This window comes from Oncorhynchus kisutch, linkage group LG23, assembly GCF_002021735.2.
Source record: "Oncorhynchus kisutch isolate 150728-3 linkage group LG23, Okis_V2, whole genome shotgun sequence".
NCBI lineage: Eukaryota > Metazoa > Chordata > Actinopteri > Salmoniformes > Salmonidae > Oncorhynchus > Oncorhynchus kisutch.
In genome coordinates, this window is record NC_034196.2 from 39,903,300 (window position 1) to 39,916,625 (window position 13,326).

The following is a 13,326-nucleotide window of genomic DNA, read 5'->3' on the forward strand; positions in this document are numbered from 1 at the left end:
CCCTTTTTCGCTCCTTTCGTTGTGGGTAGTTAACTTTGTTTGTGGCACTAATACCCTGTAAGCGTCACGGTTGTTTTTTTGTTTGTTGTTTTGTTGCCGACATTTTGAAATAAAAAGGAAAATGTACGCTCACCACGCTGCACCTTGGTCTTCTTTCAGCAACGGCCGTGACAGAACTACCCACCACCAAAGGACCAAGCAGCGTGGTAAAGAGGACTCCTGGACATGGGAGGAGATACTGGACGGAAAGGGACCCTGGACGCAGGCCGGGGAGTATCGCCGTCCGAGGGAGGAGATGCGGGCAGCTAAGGCGGAGCGGCGGCGATATGAGGAGGCAAGTCAGCGAAGCAGGCACGAGTCTCGAGTGAGCATTCACAGGCCGGTGTGCTCTGTGCCAACGTCCCGCATTTGCCGGGTGGAAGTGGGCATCCAGCCAGAACAGGTTGTGCCAGCTCTGCGCTCGAGACTGCCAGTGAGCCTTCACGGCCCAGTGTATCTGATGCCCGCCCCACACACCAGTCCTCCTGTGTGTCTCTCCAGCCCGGTGAGTCCTGTGCCTGCACCCAGGTAGAAGCCTCCAGTGATGATCCATGGCAAGAAGCCTCCAGTGATGATCCATGGCACGAAGCCTCCAGTGATGATTCATGGCACGAAGACTCCAGTGATGATCCTTGGCACGAAGCCTCCAGTGCTGATCCATGGCAAGAAGCCTCCAGTGATGATCCATGGCACAAAGCCTCCAGTGATGATCCATGGCAAGAAGCCTCCAGTGATGATCCATGGCAAGAAGCCTCCAGTGATGATCCATGGCAAGAAGCCTCCAGTGATGATCCAGGGCACGAAGCCTCCAGTGAGGAGTCATGGCCCAAAGCCTCCAACGACGGCCTCCAGTCTGGAGCCTCCAGCGACGGCCTCCAGTCCGGAGCCTCCAGCGAGGGTGCACAGTCTGGGGCCCGCAGCGAGGGTGCCCAGTCCGGGGCCCACAACGAGGGTCCCCGCACCAGAGGTGCCACCAAAGTGGGGTGAGCCAGTGGTGGAGCGGGGTCTGCGTCCCGCACCTGAGCCGCCACCGTGGATAGATGCCCACCCAGACCCTCCCCTATAGGTTCAGGTTTTGCAGCCGGAGTCCGCACCTTTGGGGGGGGGGGGGGTTACTGTCACTCCCTGACCTTAGAGAGCCTTTGTCTCTATTTGGTTTGGTAAGGGTGTGATATGGGGTGGGCATTCTATGTTTTGTTTTCTATGATTTTGTGTTTCTATGTTTTGGCTGGGTATGGTTCTCAATCAGGGACAGCTGTCTATCATTGTCTCTGATTGGGAACCATACTTAGGTAGCCCTTTTTCCCTCCTTTCGTTGTGGGTAGTTAACTTTGTTTGTTGCACTAATGCCCTGTAAGCTTCACTGTTGTTTTTTGTTGTTTTGTTGACGACATTTTGAAGTAAAAAGGAAAATGTACGCTCACCACGCTGCACCTTGGTCTTCTTCCAGCAGTGGCCGTGACAGGAAGTGCTCATCAGGATGGGGAAAGCACGTTTCTGACCGCATAGCGAGCGTGCTTTGAAATAAACAACAAAGGGCAGCAAGGGTAGACAGTCACTGAGAGGAATGATGTGAATGCATGTGGTCATCCAGATAGGAAGAAATGTAGAACAGAAGGCCTGTCTTTTGGTTTACCTGGCCGCCCCGTCACAAAAGGTGCTTGAGGTCACCAGATCAAGGCGAATGATACTGTGGAAGCCAGTGCAGGCTGTGAAGCAGCACTGGATTAGGGGAGCCAACAAGATGCGGTGGTGGATCCGGTGACGGCTTCCCCCTCTGCCTAGGAACAGGCAACAGTAGTACCTCAATGGTGAAGGCTTTTAAGACTCCCAGGGGAGGAGCAGGAGTCCTATTGACCCCTGGCAAGGTGTCAGCTGAAGACACCCGGACTGAAGACTGCAGAGCCACAGTGGCAGATATCATTACAGTGACCTAAACATCGATATTACGAAATTCATTATTATGTTTCTCATAAACATATAAGTTAAATTTTAATGTTTATTTAGTATGTTCAGTGTATAAAGTTCTTAAGAAGTTGAAGCACCTGTTGAATAAATTAAAATAAAGGTAAATGAACACAAATGCATCAAGGTAACCTGCCTAAATTAATATCGGCCGTAGCACTCACATCATTCATTCTAAGGTATTAACATGGTCCACACAGTTGTGAAAAAGGCATGACAATGCCTAGACTGTTCTCTCTGCTACCGCACAGCAAGCGGTACCAGTGCACCAGGTCTGGAACCAACAGGACCCTGAAAAGATACACCCCAAGCCATAAGACTGCTACCGCTTACACATAGACTGGTACCCACACACATAACATGCTCACACACACACACACACACACACACACACACACACACACACACACACACACACACACACACACACACACACACACACACACACACACACACACACACACTTTCACACTCACCACATACACTGCTGCCACAGCTCAGTCTATTGTCTATCCTGTTACCTAGTCACTTTACCCCTACCTACATGTACATAGCTACCTCAATGACCTCGTACCCCTGCACATTGACACAGTACCGGTACTCCCTGTATATAGCCATGTTACTTTTACTCGTTATTGTTATTCATGATTTATTGTGTATTTATTCCTCATGTGACTATTTATATTTTATATGTTTTCTCTTTAACTCTGCATTGCTGGAAAAGGACCCGTAAGTAAGCATTTCATTGTTAGTCAACACCTGTTGTTTACAAAGCATGTGACAAATAACGTTTAATTTGATTCTACCCTGTCAATGATCAAACGATTACACCTTTGTAAGCCTCAATGACCAAAGCAACCCTGATATAAATGACCATGCGTGAGGAGGTGTGTGGGCATGTTTCATGTGTTCAGGCCCACGTGAGCAGGACGTGTAGAAGCTACAGGAAGTCTGAGTGGCTATGAATAGCGCTTGGTGATGGATTGAATCCACATTGACAGGAAATTGTTTTCTCCCCAGGGCTCAAAGATCCACTCTGCTCTCAGTTTTTTTAGAAAGAAAATAACCTGCTTGCCCAACTACCGGTTTCTGGGAAAACAAACTTTTTTTTGCTGAGTTTGCACGCTCAAAATCACAGTCTGAAATGGTCCATATTCAAGAGTTTCTGATTGTTATATCAAGATAGCTCGGCATTGACTTTCATGTTTGTGGAGATAATGTTTTGGGGGGGAATTTGATACCGAATTTTATACAACAGAACACTGAATAAGGAGTACTCATCTATGTGATGTATTTGACACCAATCCCTGAATACCATGCACTACAGGTCATAATAGCACATACTATTCATACATAAAATCATTTGGTGTAACCTACATGTAATGTGCTCTGAATCAAGAAGAACAATCCCTTTATATCAAGAGGAAAACCATATCAATGATTTCATTTGAGGGCTGATATTTTCAACAATGTACATGACATGAATACAGTGTAGGGAAAAATACTGTATTTCCAAATAAGAATGTACTTCACATGATGTTGGTCTGTGTTGAAGCCTTCAAGCCCAATAGCTATTTGCTGTTAGGATCTTAAACTCAATTGTGCCATTATATAACTTGAATAACAAAAGATAGATTCAGGGGGACATGCAATTTGCAGGTTCACAAAGCTGACACTCTGCCCAGACCAACGGTTGCCCTAGAAAAAGAGGAACACACTGAACTGGTTGGTCATGGCCAGAGACGTCCCTAGTGCTTTGGGACAATCTCTGCAGTTTATACTGATAAGTAAATATCAGAACAGAATACTAATGTATTCAAAAGATAAGTAATTATTTTACTAGTTATAAGTTCTTTTGTTAATTTATGTAGGCCTTACCATATAACAACAATAAGAATCCTATCCATATTTATTCAAAGTATTTATGTATTCAATGTAGACCTATGTTTGTTTTACTCAGTCATTTATGAAACTTCCAGTTAGTAGGCCTAATTTCCCATCCGTTTACAACCTTTACAAGCACGTGTTCATTAAGTGTTTCTTGTTTTCTATTGGTTGAGATTATTGGTGTCCAATAGACATGTGTTGTTACTGCGCCAAATAGCTCATTTTAAATAGAGCTGTGTTGTTTAAACAGGCAGCACAATTCTGATATTTTGCCTAATTTTTGGCAAAAGAGCAGATCTGATTAGTCAAAAGACCAATTAGTGCAAAAACGCTCAGAATTGAGTTGACTGTGTAAATGCAGCATTCTTGTGTCAGTTTTGTGTTGTGTTTCATGTATTTTAACCTGGGTGTTCCCTGGGTGTGTTTTCCGCTACCAATGGTTTGTAGTTATGTATGGTTTAACTTTCTCTGCAGTTTTTTAAATACATCTAAAATAAAATTAATAACTTTATTCTGATTCATCATTTGAAGCGTTTTGAGGTGGTATCACATGCTGCCTGTAACAGGAGTCACGTATAATTTATTGTCAATCTTATTTTGAGAGATTTGCAATTTGCGTAAAGTTGCGTAAAATACGCCAACTGAAGCGCCTTTTACGGTCGAATGTAAACACCACGGTTCTCTCGCTCCTCCCTCCCGACCATCCCCCAATGCCCTCCACTCCCTCTTCATAGAACCTAATAAGTGATAAACTCCGGGACTGAAAATGGCGACGGCGGGGAGCCGGACCTCGTCGTCGGGAATATACGAGTCGAATAACAGCACAAACGTTGAAAGCTGTCTTCAAGGAAATTCAAGCACCCCTAGTCTTCCAAGCAGTCACGGTAAGGCGAAGAGTAGTACAGGGGAAAACTCACAATGGAGACGTAAAGATCTACGCAAAGTCCGAAGTGTGGATCTGGATAAACCTGAGTCGCTGCTCCTATCTCCTGAGACTGGGACGGCTCCGATATCCGCGCAGCTTCACTTCTTGTCCATTTCCTCGCCTGGTGCGGTCCAGGCTACTTTATTACAGAAAACACCCCACATTAAGCAGAGCAACTCACTAACTGATCACCCTCTCTCGGATAAAACGACTAATAGTTTGTCTACAGCCGCTCAGGAATTGTTGAAAACTTCTTTCAAAAACAGCAGCGACCATCTCAGTCCGGATAATGGTGCAACCGTAACTTCAATAGAAGTTAATACTACACAAAATAGGTAAGCTTTACATACAAGATTGACTCTCACTGCATGGATTGTTTGAGAATCGTTATACTTTTTATCTTGTTGGTTGGATTCTGTCAGTTGCAGAGTTCTATATTAATTTGTGAGATTTCCTCATCTTGGCGCACGTTTCCATCAGTTTTTGAAACTTGCAATAGCGATTTATGAAATGCAAGTGCGTGTTTACTGTAAGCATTGTTTTTATGACAATAAAACGTTTTTATTGGTTTATAAATAATTAATTAATAATGGTTCTGGGTCTTTTATGTAGGATTTTTCAAAAGCATATGTCAAAATATCAAAGACAAGAGAATTCAAGGTCTGTAATTGTCCAACTTGTATCAAATTGTAATTGTCACATGCTCCGAATACTACAGGTGTAGTAGACCTTACGGGTGAAATGCTTACTTACAAGCTCTCATGTAGAAGGACCATTTGTGTAGGCTATGTGTATTTTGGAAGTAGAGGCTAAAGTGTCTATTTACAGATGTGCCACGGTCAGCAGCACTAGGTTGCACTACCAATAGGTTTTCTGAGAGTAAGAAATTTCAATGTCAACACGGTACACACAGAAAAACACAGCTTATATTTTAACGGAAGTGTTTATTATTAAAAAGTTAATTGTGAAAGAATTTCTGTGTGACAACCTTTACAGTAGGTCAAGTGCTTTCAGCAGGTATCCCGTTCTGCTGTTGTTCCATTTATAGAACATCCTTTGTTGTGCAATGTTCTACAATTCAAATGAATTTGTCCTGTGTACTGTGATCACACACAGTTCTGTGATGGTTGCTATTAAAAATCAGCCAACTTCTATACATTTCCTTTTGTGAGTAGTATTTAACAATCAACATCTTAGTGTCCATTATTTTTATTTAACCTTTATTTAACTAGGCAAGTCAGTTAAGAACAAATTCTTATTTACAATGACGGTCTACCGGGAAACAGTGGGTTAACTGCCTTGTTCAGGGGCAGAACGACAGATTTTTACCTTGTCAGCTCAGGGATTCGATCCACCAACCTTCTAACCGCTAGGCTACCTGGTTCATGGTGGGGTTGGTATTCTCCTAAACTAACATGGAATTGTTTTAAGATGGTCATACCATGGATCATTTGGCTATTTGATTTATAATTTTAGGACCCCTGTAAGTATCAAACAAAATATTTAAAATGCTTTTGATAAAATATTGAATTTGGCCTTTTTATTGCTATAGCCCATAGAAACGAATTGAATAACACATTCATAAATGGCAAAACAGACACTCATAAGGATTTGAAGTGTCTGTCCTATGTCTAGGAGATATAAGAAAGCTCAGCAAATATTTAAGTTTTTTGGACACTCATTTTACCACCATCGTGTTTGTGAGAGTCTTCCCTTTCCATAGTGGAGTCATATTAGTTTGGACACTACAGACAGAAGATCACACGTTGGCGGTACCAACTTCAGACAAGTCCTGTGGGGTTTGTGGGGGTTGTAGAGCAGAATGGAGGACACCATCGTGGTGGTCATAGTTAGTAGGCCAAACCATTCAGATGTTAGACATTTTTCATGATGTCCCCTGGTCTGACAAACAGCACTGTTAAAACTAGCAGATTTTGATGGAGATTTTTGTATTATGTTAAATAGATTTCTGCACGGGTGCGTCAATAGACTCTTAAGGGTTAATGAGTGACATAGGCGTATTAACAGGCAGCCAAATTCTGATATTTTCAGATCTTTTCACGTCAGCTCTTTTTCAGAGCTGAACTGATTGGTCAAAAGACCTATTAGTGAAAAAAATATATCAGACTTGGGCTTCCTTTCTCAGCACAGCCATATAACGTAAAGATCAGCACGGGATGAATGACAGCTTTTTAGAAAGGAAAGATTGTGAGATGAGAATTTGTTGCAACATGAGACATTGGCTTTTGGAACGGTACAGATAATGAAAGATGAATAGGACGTTGAAAGCTAAAGAAATGGATGGAAAGAGAGCTGGATCCCATTGTGGTGTTTCTTGTCCAGGATAATGGGCTAAGGCAAACCATCAGTATCCCCTCACCGCACAAAGGTAAAATTCCAACAAACTCAACTCCACTGTTGGACCTCAGAGGCCCAAGCCCTTTTCTGCACACAATAGTTTCCCAGTTGAACTTTAGTCCTCTCTCTACTGATCCTTGGGCCAATGAAATATAGAGAAAATAATGAATGTTAAGTATATATTATACCTTTTTTTTCATTTAGTAGAGCAAGACATCACAAGCCAAACCCATAATTGGCATGTTTTATTTAGTGAGGCATCATTGTGTCAATAGCTTGCAGGAACTTGCATTACAGAAAGCATAGCAGTAAACACAATCCCATATCAGATATTTTATTACACTTAAAAGCTGAAGAAGTTGAGGGAAATATCTTAGTCATGGGTTTGTCAGAGTTTGCATAAATATGCACTACATGACCAAAAGTGTGTTGACATCTGTTCATTGAACATCTCATTACGAAATCATGGGCATTAATATGGAGTTGGTTCCCCATTGCTGTTATAACAGCCTCCACTCCTCTGGGAAGGCTTTCCACTAGATGTTGGAACATTGCTGTGGGGACTTGCTTCCTTTCAGCCACAAGAGCATTAGTGAGTTTGGGCACTGATGTTGTGCAATTAGGCCTGGCTCGCAGTCAGCGTTCCAATTCATCCCAAAGGTGTTCGATGGGCTCTGTGCAGGACAGTCAAGTTCTTCCACACCGATCTCGACAAACCATTTCTGTATGAACCTCGCTTTGTGCACAGGGGCATTGTCATGCTGAAACAGGAAAGGGAGTTCCCCAAACTGTTGCCATAAAGTTGGAAGCACAGAATCGCCTAGAATGTCATTGTATGCGGTAGCGTTCAGATTTCCCTCCACTGGAACTAAGGGGCCTAGCCCGAACAATGGAAAAACAGCCCCAGACCAATATTCCTCCTCCACCAAACATTACACTTGGCACAATGCATTGCTGCAAGTAGTGTTCTCTTGGCATCTGCCAAACCCAGATTAGTCTGTCGAACTCGGCAATGGAAACCAATTTCATGAACCTCCTGACGAACAGTTCTTGTGCTGACGTTGCTTCCAGAGGCAGTTTGGAACTCGGTAGTGAGTGTTGCAACTGAGGACAGACAATTTATTTTGGTGTCCCGTTCTGTGAGCTTGAGTGGCCTACCACTTCACAGCTGAGCCGTTCTTGCTCCTAGACCCTTCCACTTTACAATAACAGCGCTTACAGTTTACCGAGGTAGCTCTAGCAGGGCAGACATTTGACTAACTGACTTGCTGGAAAGGTGCCATCCTATGACGGTGACACGTTGAAAGTCACTGAGCTCTTCAGTAAGGCCATTCTACTGCTAATGTTTGTCTATGGAGATTGCATAGATGTGTGCTCGAATTTTATACAACTGTCAACAACGGGTGTGGCTGAATCCACTAATTTGAAGGGGTGTTCACATACTTTTGTGTATATAGTGTAGTTTCAATATTAGACATAATTAGGCTAATGCTCAGGCAAATGCCTTTAGGCTTCCACATCCTTTTGAAATGCTCTAGCTGGACATGTTGTGTGCTTTCAAGGACGGCTGGTGTGTTGTACTCCACCCCAGCACTCATATATTGTAGAATCTACGTCGTGATTTTGAGTCAGATAAAGCGAAACTCCTCGGTTTGCGTCTGCAAACTGAATCACTCACTGACATGTTGCCTCAGAAATATCAAAGAGTGTCGTGGAGTTTTGTGGAGCTATTCGTAGCTGTGTTGTCCTCCCTGAACAACCCTTGCTGGTAGAAGATGAGCCATCTGACAGGTGTTGCCGACGTTTCAAAAAAGCAGGTGTGTTAAGTCAGAACCTCGTTGACTACTCGTAAACTACAGTTGTCTTACTGATGAGCGATCAAAAGAGAATTTAGTCAAACGTCTCTTTCTCCTCTGGCTGACACAGTTTCTTAGGATTTAAATAATTCAAAGGCCTGGATTGCTTCTTCCCTTGCTATCTACAGTGACGGTTACACATTAAGGTCAGGTGTTTCTTTGAACTCTATTTGTATGCTTCACACTAACTACAGGGGAGACTCGATTGGGCACACTTGAATGTCTCATGTCTTGCAAGGTCCCTTATTTAAAGATGCACTATGCAGAAATCGATCTGCCATTTCCTGGTTGCAAAAATTCTAATAGTTAACTTAATTTCAGTTTGTGACAAAACCAAGCAATATTTAGTGTAGAGAATCATTGTACCATCTAAACCACTGTGAAGTATATTTTCCATAACCAAAACTATTGTTTTCAGCTATTTGAAGCTGGTGTACAAGAAGCAAAAGCAAAACTTAAGAACTGAAGCATAGAAATAGTGCACATAGAACATATCTATCGCTTCTTAGACTTGCTTTCAATGAGACTGAATGATCTATAACTCACATTTCTATGTGAGTTTTGGTCAGGTCACCCCAAAAAGTTCCATATTGCAGCTTTAATTCATAGAGGTCTAATCAAAGTTTAGTATTTGAGGGAGATGATGTAATGGTAGGTACGATACATTATGTGGCCAACCTTTTTTGGAGAAGTTTCATGGCTTCACCGTGTATGTTGATTTATTTATCCAGTTGGTGCCCTACATATCCTGTCTACATTGTGAGGTTGAGGTCTAATGGAAGAGAGAAGCTATCACTTGCACTGCCTCGGGCCAGAACATCCCCCAACCACGTCCTCAACCGGTCACTCAAACAAGAAAAGCTGCACCTCCATTGGCTTTTCGTCCACATTTTCTCCGCTTGGCCATTTTTTAAGTTATTGGAGCTCTTGCTTGGCTCTGTGGTATGTTTACAATGAAACTGGACACAATTGACCAGGGCCTTCACCTCAACTGACCAGTTGGCACTTGAAAGGCTGATCGTAGTGGAACCTGACTATTGTGCTTTTTGCTTCTGAAGGACAGAAGTTTCCGTTGGAAAAGAAGCTGGTATGTGGCCAATGGGTGTTCCCTACCCACGGGGTCGCAATTAATTTGTTTGCATTTCCAGCGGATGTGGCAGGAGTTCTGACGTTGTGGTTTACAGTAGACCGACAGTCTGATGCAGGATAAGATATGCCCTCCCCTGGAAAAGTGTATGCCCTACCATCATGTGTCCAAGCACTCTGCGTTGCGTCGTGCGTAAGGACTTAAATATACCACGGCTGTCATCCAGTCAGCATTCAGGGATCGACTAACCCAGTTTATAAAGTAGCCTATATCTTGTACTGTGGTTGTTTGTACACCTCGTTTAAACTCCTCATAACCTTGGCTGGTAGCTTGTATTCTTAACTGCACAAACCCCTTGCTATTATCGGCAGTCTCATCAGACCAGAGGTAATTTGTGAAGTACACTTCCTTTGGACTACACCCCTTCCAAAAATCACCAAGTAGACGTTTCTGGGGAAAAAAAGACAAAGTCCCCTCTGCACATTGCTTAGGATCCATAATTGAGAGTTTCCTGAAGTAATTTCATCTCACATTTTATTTAGCTGATGCTGTTCAGGGCTTAGGTTTCAAACACAGCTTGACTCAATTGTCAAGCTGGTGGCGATGTTGAAGATTTCAAGAAATATTTGGGTTTAAGTCATGTTTGTCTTCAGTCGTTTTCAGCCTGGGGGGGGGCATCATGTCATTAACGTCTTGTTATCCTGTCATCGTGATAGAATGAGTCATCGTGGCTCCAACACTGGGATGGTCACTGAACAGCTGGGGGGAGCAGCTGTTTTGGAGTCAGATTAGTAGCTGGTTAACATCTGGATGCCCAATGACTCCATGGGTGAATAGGGAAAGCCTATGAAGAACAAACCCCATGGCCCTTCAAAGAGTATGACCTCACGTCATCTCAAAGACTGTGGGTGTCAGTGAAGTCATACGGAAAAATGATACCAGCATGGGTGTGATTTCTAGAAAGAGCTGCAAATGTTCACTTCAGACTGTTAACCTATACAGAAAGTCAGGTCAATGCTCATCAACCAAAGTTCTCGATAGGGCTGGGATGGTACCAGTGTTGCGATATGTTATCCATGTCCGAAATGAAAACACGAAGCAGATCCAGCTCTTTGGTCTTTTAAAAACCTGCGGTATATAAAATATTGTGTGTTATAGCTTGAAAAATAAATGCATGTGACTCTGGATGACAACACAATGATAACACAATGATGTTTGTTTCCAACGTCAGGACTGTTTTCCTAAAGAAGTTACATCCGCTTCGTGTTTTGTTTCCTTGCCACAATACTAAGGAGTGTATGGTGATACTGGTGTCGTCCCGGCGCTAGTTCTAGATCTTCCAAAGTCATGAAACGTCGTGGAGAGTGGTCCTATGGATCAGTTTCTTATGTATCATATGTTGTTAACGTCAGCTCCTTTGACATTGAGGGGAGAGGGGACCAGACCAGAGGATCTTCTCTGTACTCGCTTACTGTCCAGTGTTCAATGCAGGGTCGGCAAGTAGTGTTTGAGTGTAAAATGAGGCACTTTACTTCTCGGGGATAGTATGGAGCCGTTGGAGTCAAGGGGAGCCACCGATCTCCTCCCACCGAATCACATGACTACTGCTGAGTGCTTTGATCTGGTCATCCAGAACTGGTTTGACCGCAGCCCCTATGTCCACTGCCAACTCCACCATCAAGGTATGTTAAAAGGCGCTATGTTTATGTTTTGTGGAGGAGATGGCCGCAGACAGATCGGTTTTCAATGACTCAGCGTAGTTTTCAACATTTTTTGTTTTTACTGAATCATTTTAATCCAAGGATTGGGATTTTCCAGACAGATTTCTTTGCAGAGAGGATTGGTTTTTACTAGTATTTCTTTGACAAATATTCACATTCAATATATTGCCCTGTTTACACTTCTTCTTCTAGTATCTAGTGGGAAACACGTCTGTTTTTCAGGGTTTGATTCAGAGCTGTTCTAACTTCTACATTTTAAAGTGATGGACGTGATTTTTTTTTTAATCACACAAGCAACGCAACTTTTGAGTCAGACACTGTTATTGAAAAGTAGCTCTCACCGTTATCCATTCCATAAAACTCCTGGCCAAGGTTCAAGACTTGCCTGGGTAAATGCAAAGCTTTTATAAAGACATGGCAATGTTTATAACGAGCAGTCACTTCAAGACTGGAGCAGCCCGAAGCATCTGAAATGCACTGTTGCTAGGCAGACCAGGGGCTGGAATGCTCTCAAATTCTATTCTTCACATGGGGGGGGGGGGTCAGAAGCCAGCTTTTGTCCTTCTCCACTCTCGAACTCGTTCTGAAAAAGCCTAATGCTATTTGTGATAATTGGTATATGATTTAAGACTGGGGAGCCAATACTACTGTGTTCACTGAAAACACATGTCTCACGCTCAACGTGTGCGGCGCTACAGCATCAGCATGAACGACGATTGCTGGATAATGTTTGACTGTGGTTTTGGAACAGAAGGGATGTTCTTAGAAGCCCATGTTAATGTATCATCTTTTAAATGGATTTGGGGGCAAATGTCTTTCATTTTAATGGCTATCTTTTAACCAAGACCTGATAGCTGTTGGGTTTCTGATGGTAATGTGTTGTTGAGAGAGAGGCCTAGTTGTAGGTCTGTTTTCTATGGCCCTGCCCCAGTGGGTTGTGGGTTGGCCCTGGACTCCAGAGGGTTGGAGGCTGAGTTTGACTGTTTTGTCTAACCAGCCTGCCTGGGCCTCTCCACGTTCACCAGAACTGGCTGTTTAAAGCCCGGGGTTAGCTCAACACTCAGAGCTGGAGGCCGCTAACAAAAGGCCCGGATATTTCCATCCCCATTAGGCGTGTGAGCAGGCCTAGGGGTCCCCTCCCAGATTCTGTTTAGTTAGCAGCAGGACGAGGCAAGCTGGAGATTACATGTGAAAAGTAAACACATGGGTCCCTGCCTAATCAGGGCCAGATTACCAGTTAAAACAACGGGTCTCCTGCAGGCCCTCCGTATATGCATTCAACACACAGCCAACATACACACAGACATCGACGTGTACATACACACACACACACACACACTTTCACATGACATGTTCTGAAAACAGACCTCCAAAAATCATATGTCGCTAACACTACACACGACTTCAAAGTTTAAGCAGCAAGTAAGTATACACTGATATGATATACACTGAACAAAAAATATAAACGCAAAACTATTGGTCCCATGT

At 43.3% G+C, this 13,326-nt stretch overlaps 1 protein-coding gene across 2 annotated transcripts in view; it reads left to right on the forward strand.

Moving 5' to 3' along the window:
* Nucleotides 1–4,624: 4,624 nt before the first annotated feature.
* The window catches only part of map3k1 (mitogen-activated protein kinase kinase kinase 1, E3 ubiquitin protein ligase), a 49,664-nt gene continuing 40,962 nt past the window's right edge, over nt 4,625–13,326 (forward strand). The window contains exon 1 of one of the 2 annotated variants that reach the window (XM_020458319.2): nt 4,625–5,151. In XM_020458319.2, coding sequence (XP_020313908.1) covers nt 4,658–5,151 — 494 coding nt within the window. In that variant the 5' untranslated portion in view covers nt 4,625–4,657. The remainder of the gene's footprint in view (nt 5,152–13,326) is intronic. The other variant, XM_020458318.2, reaches the window with a different exon arrangement.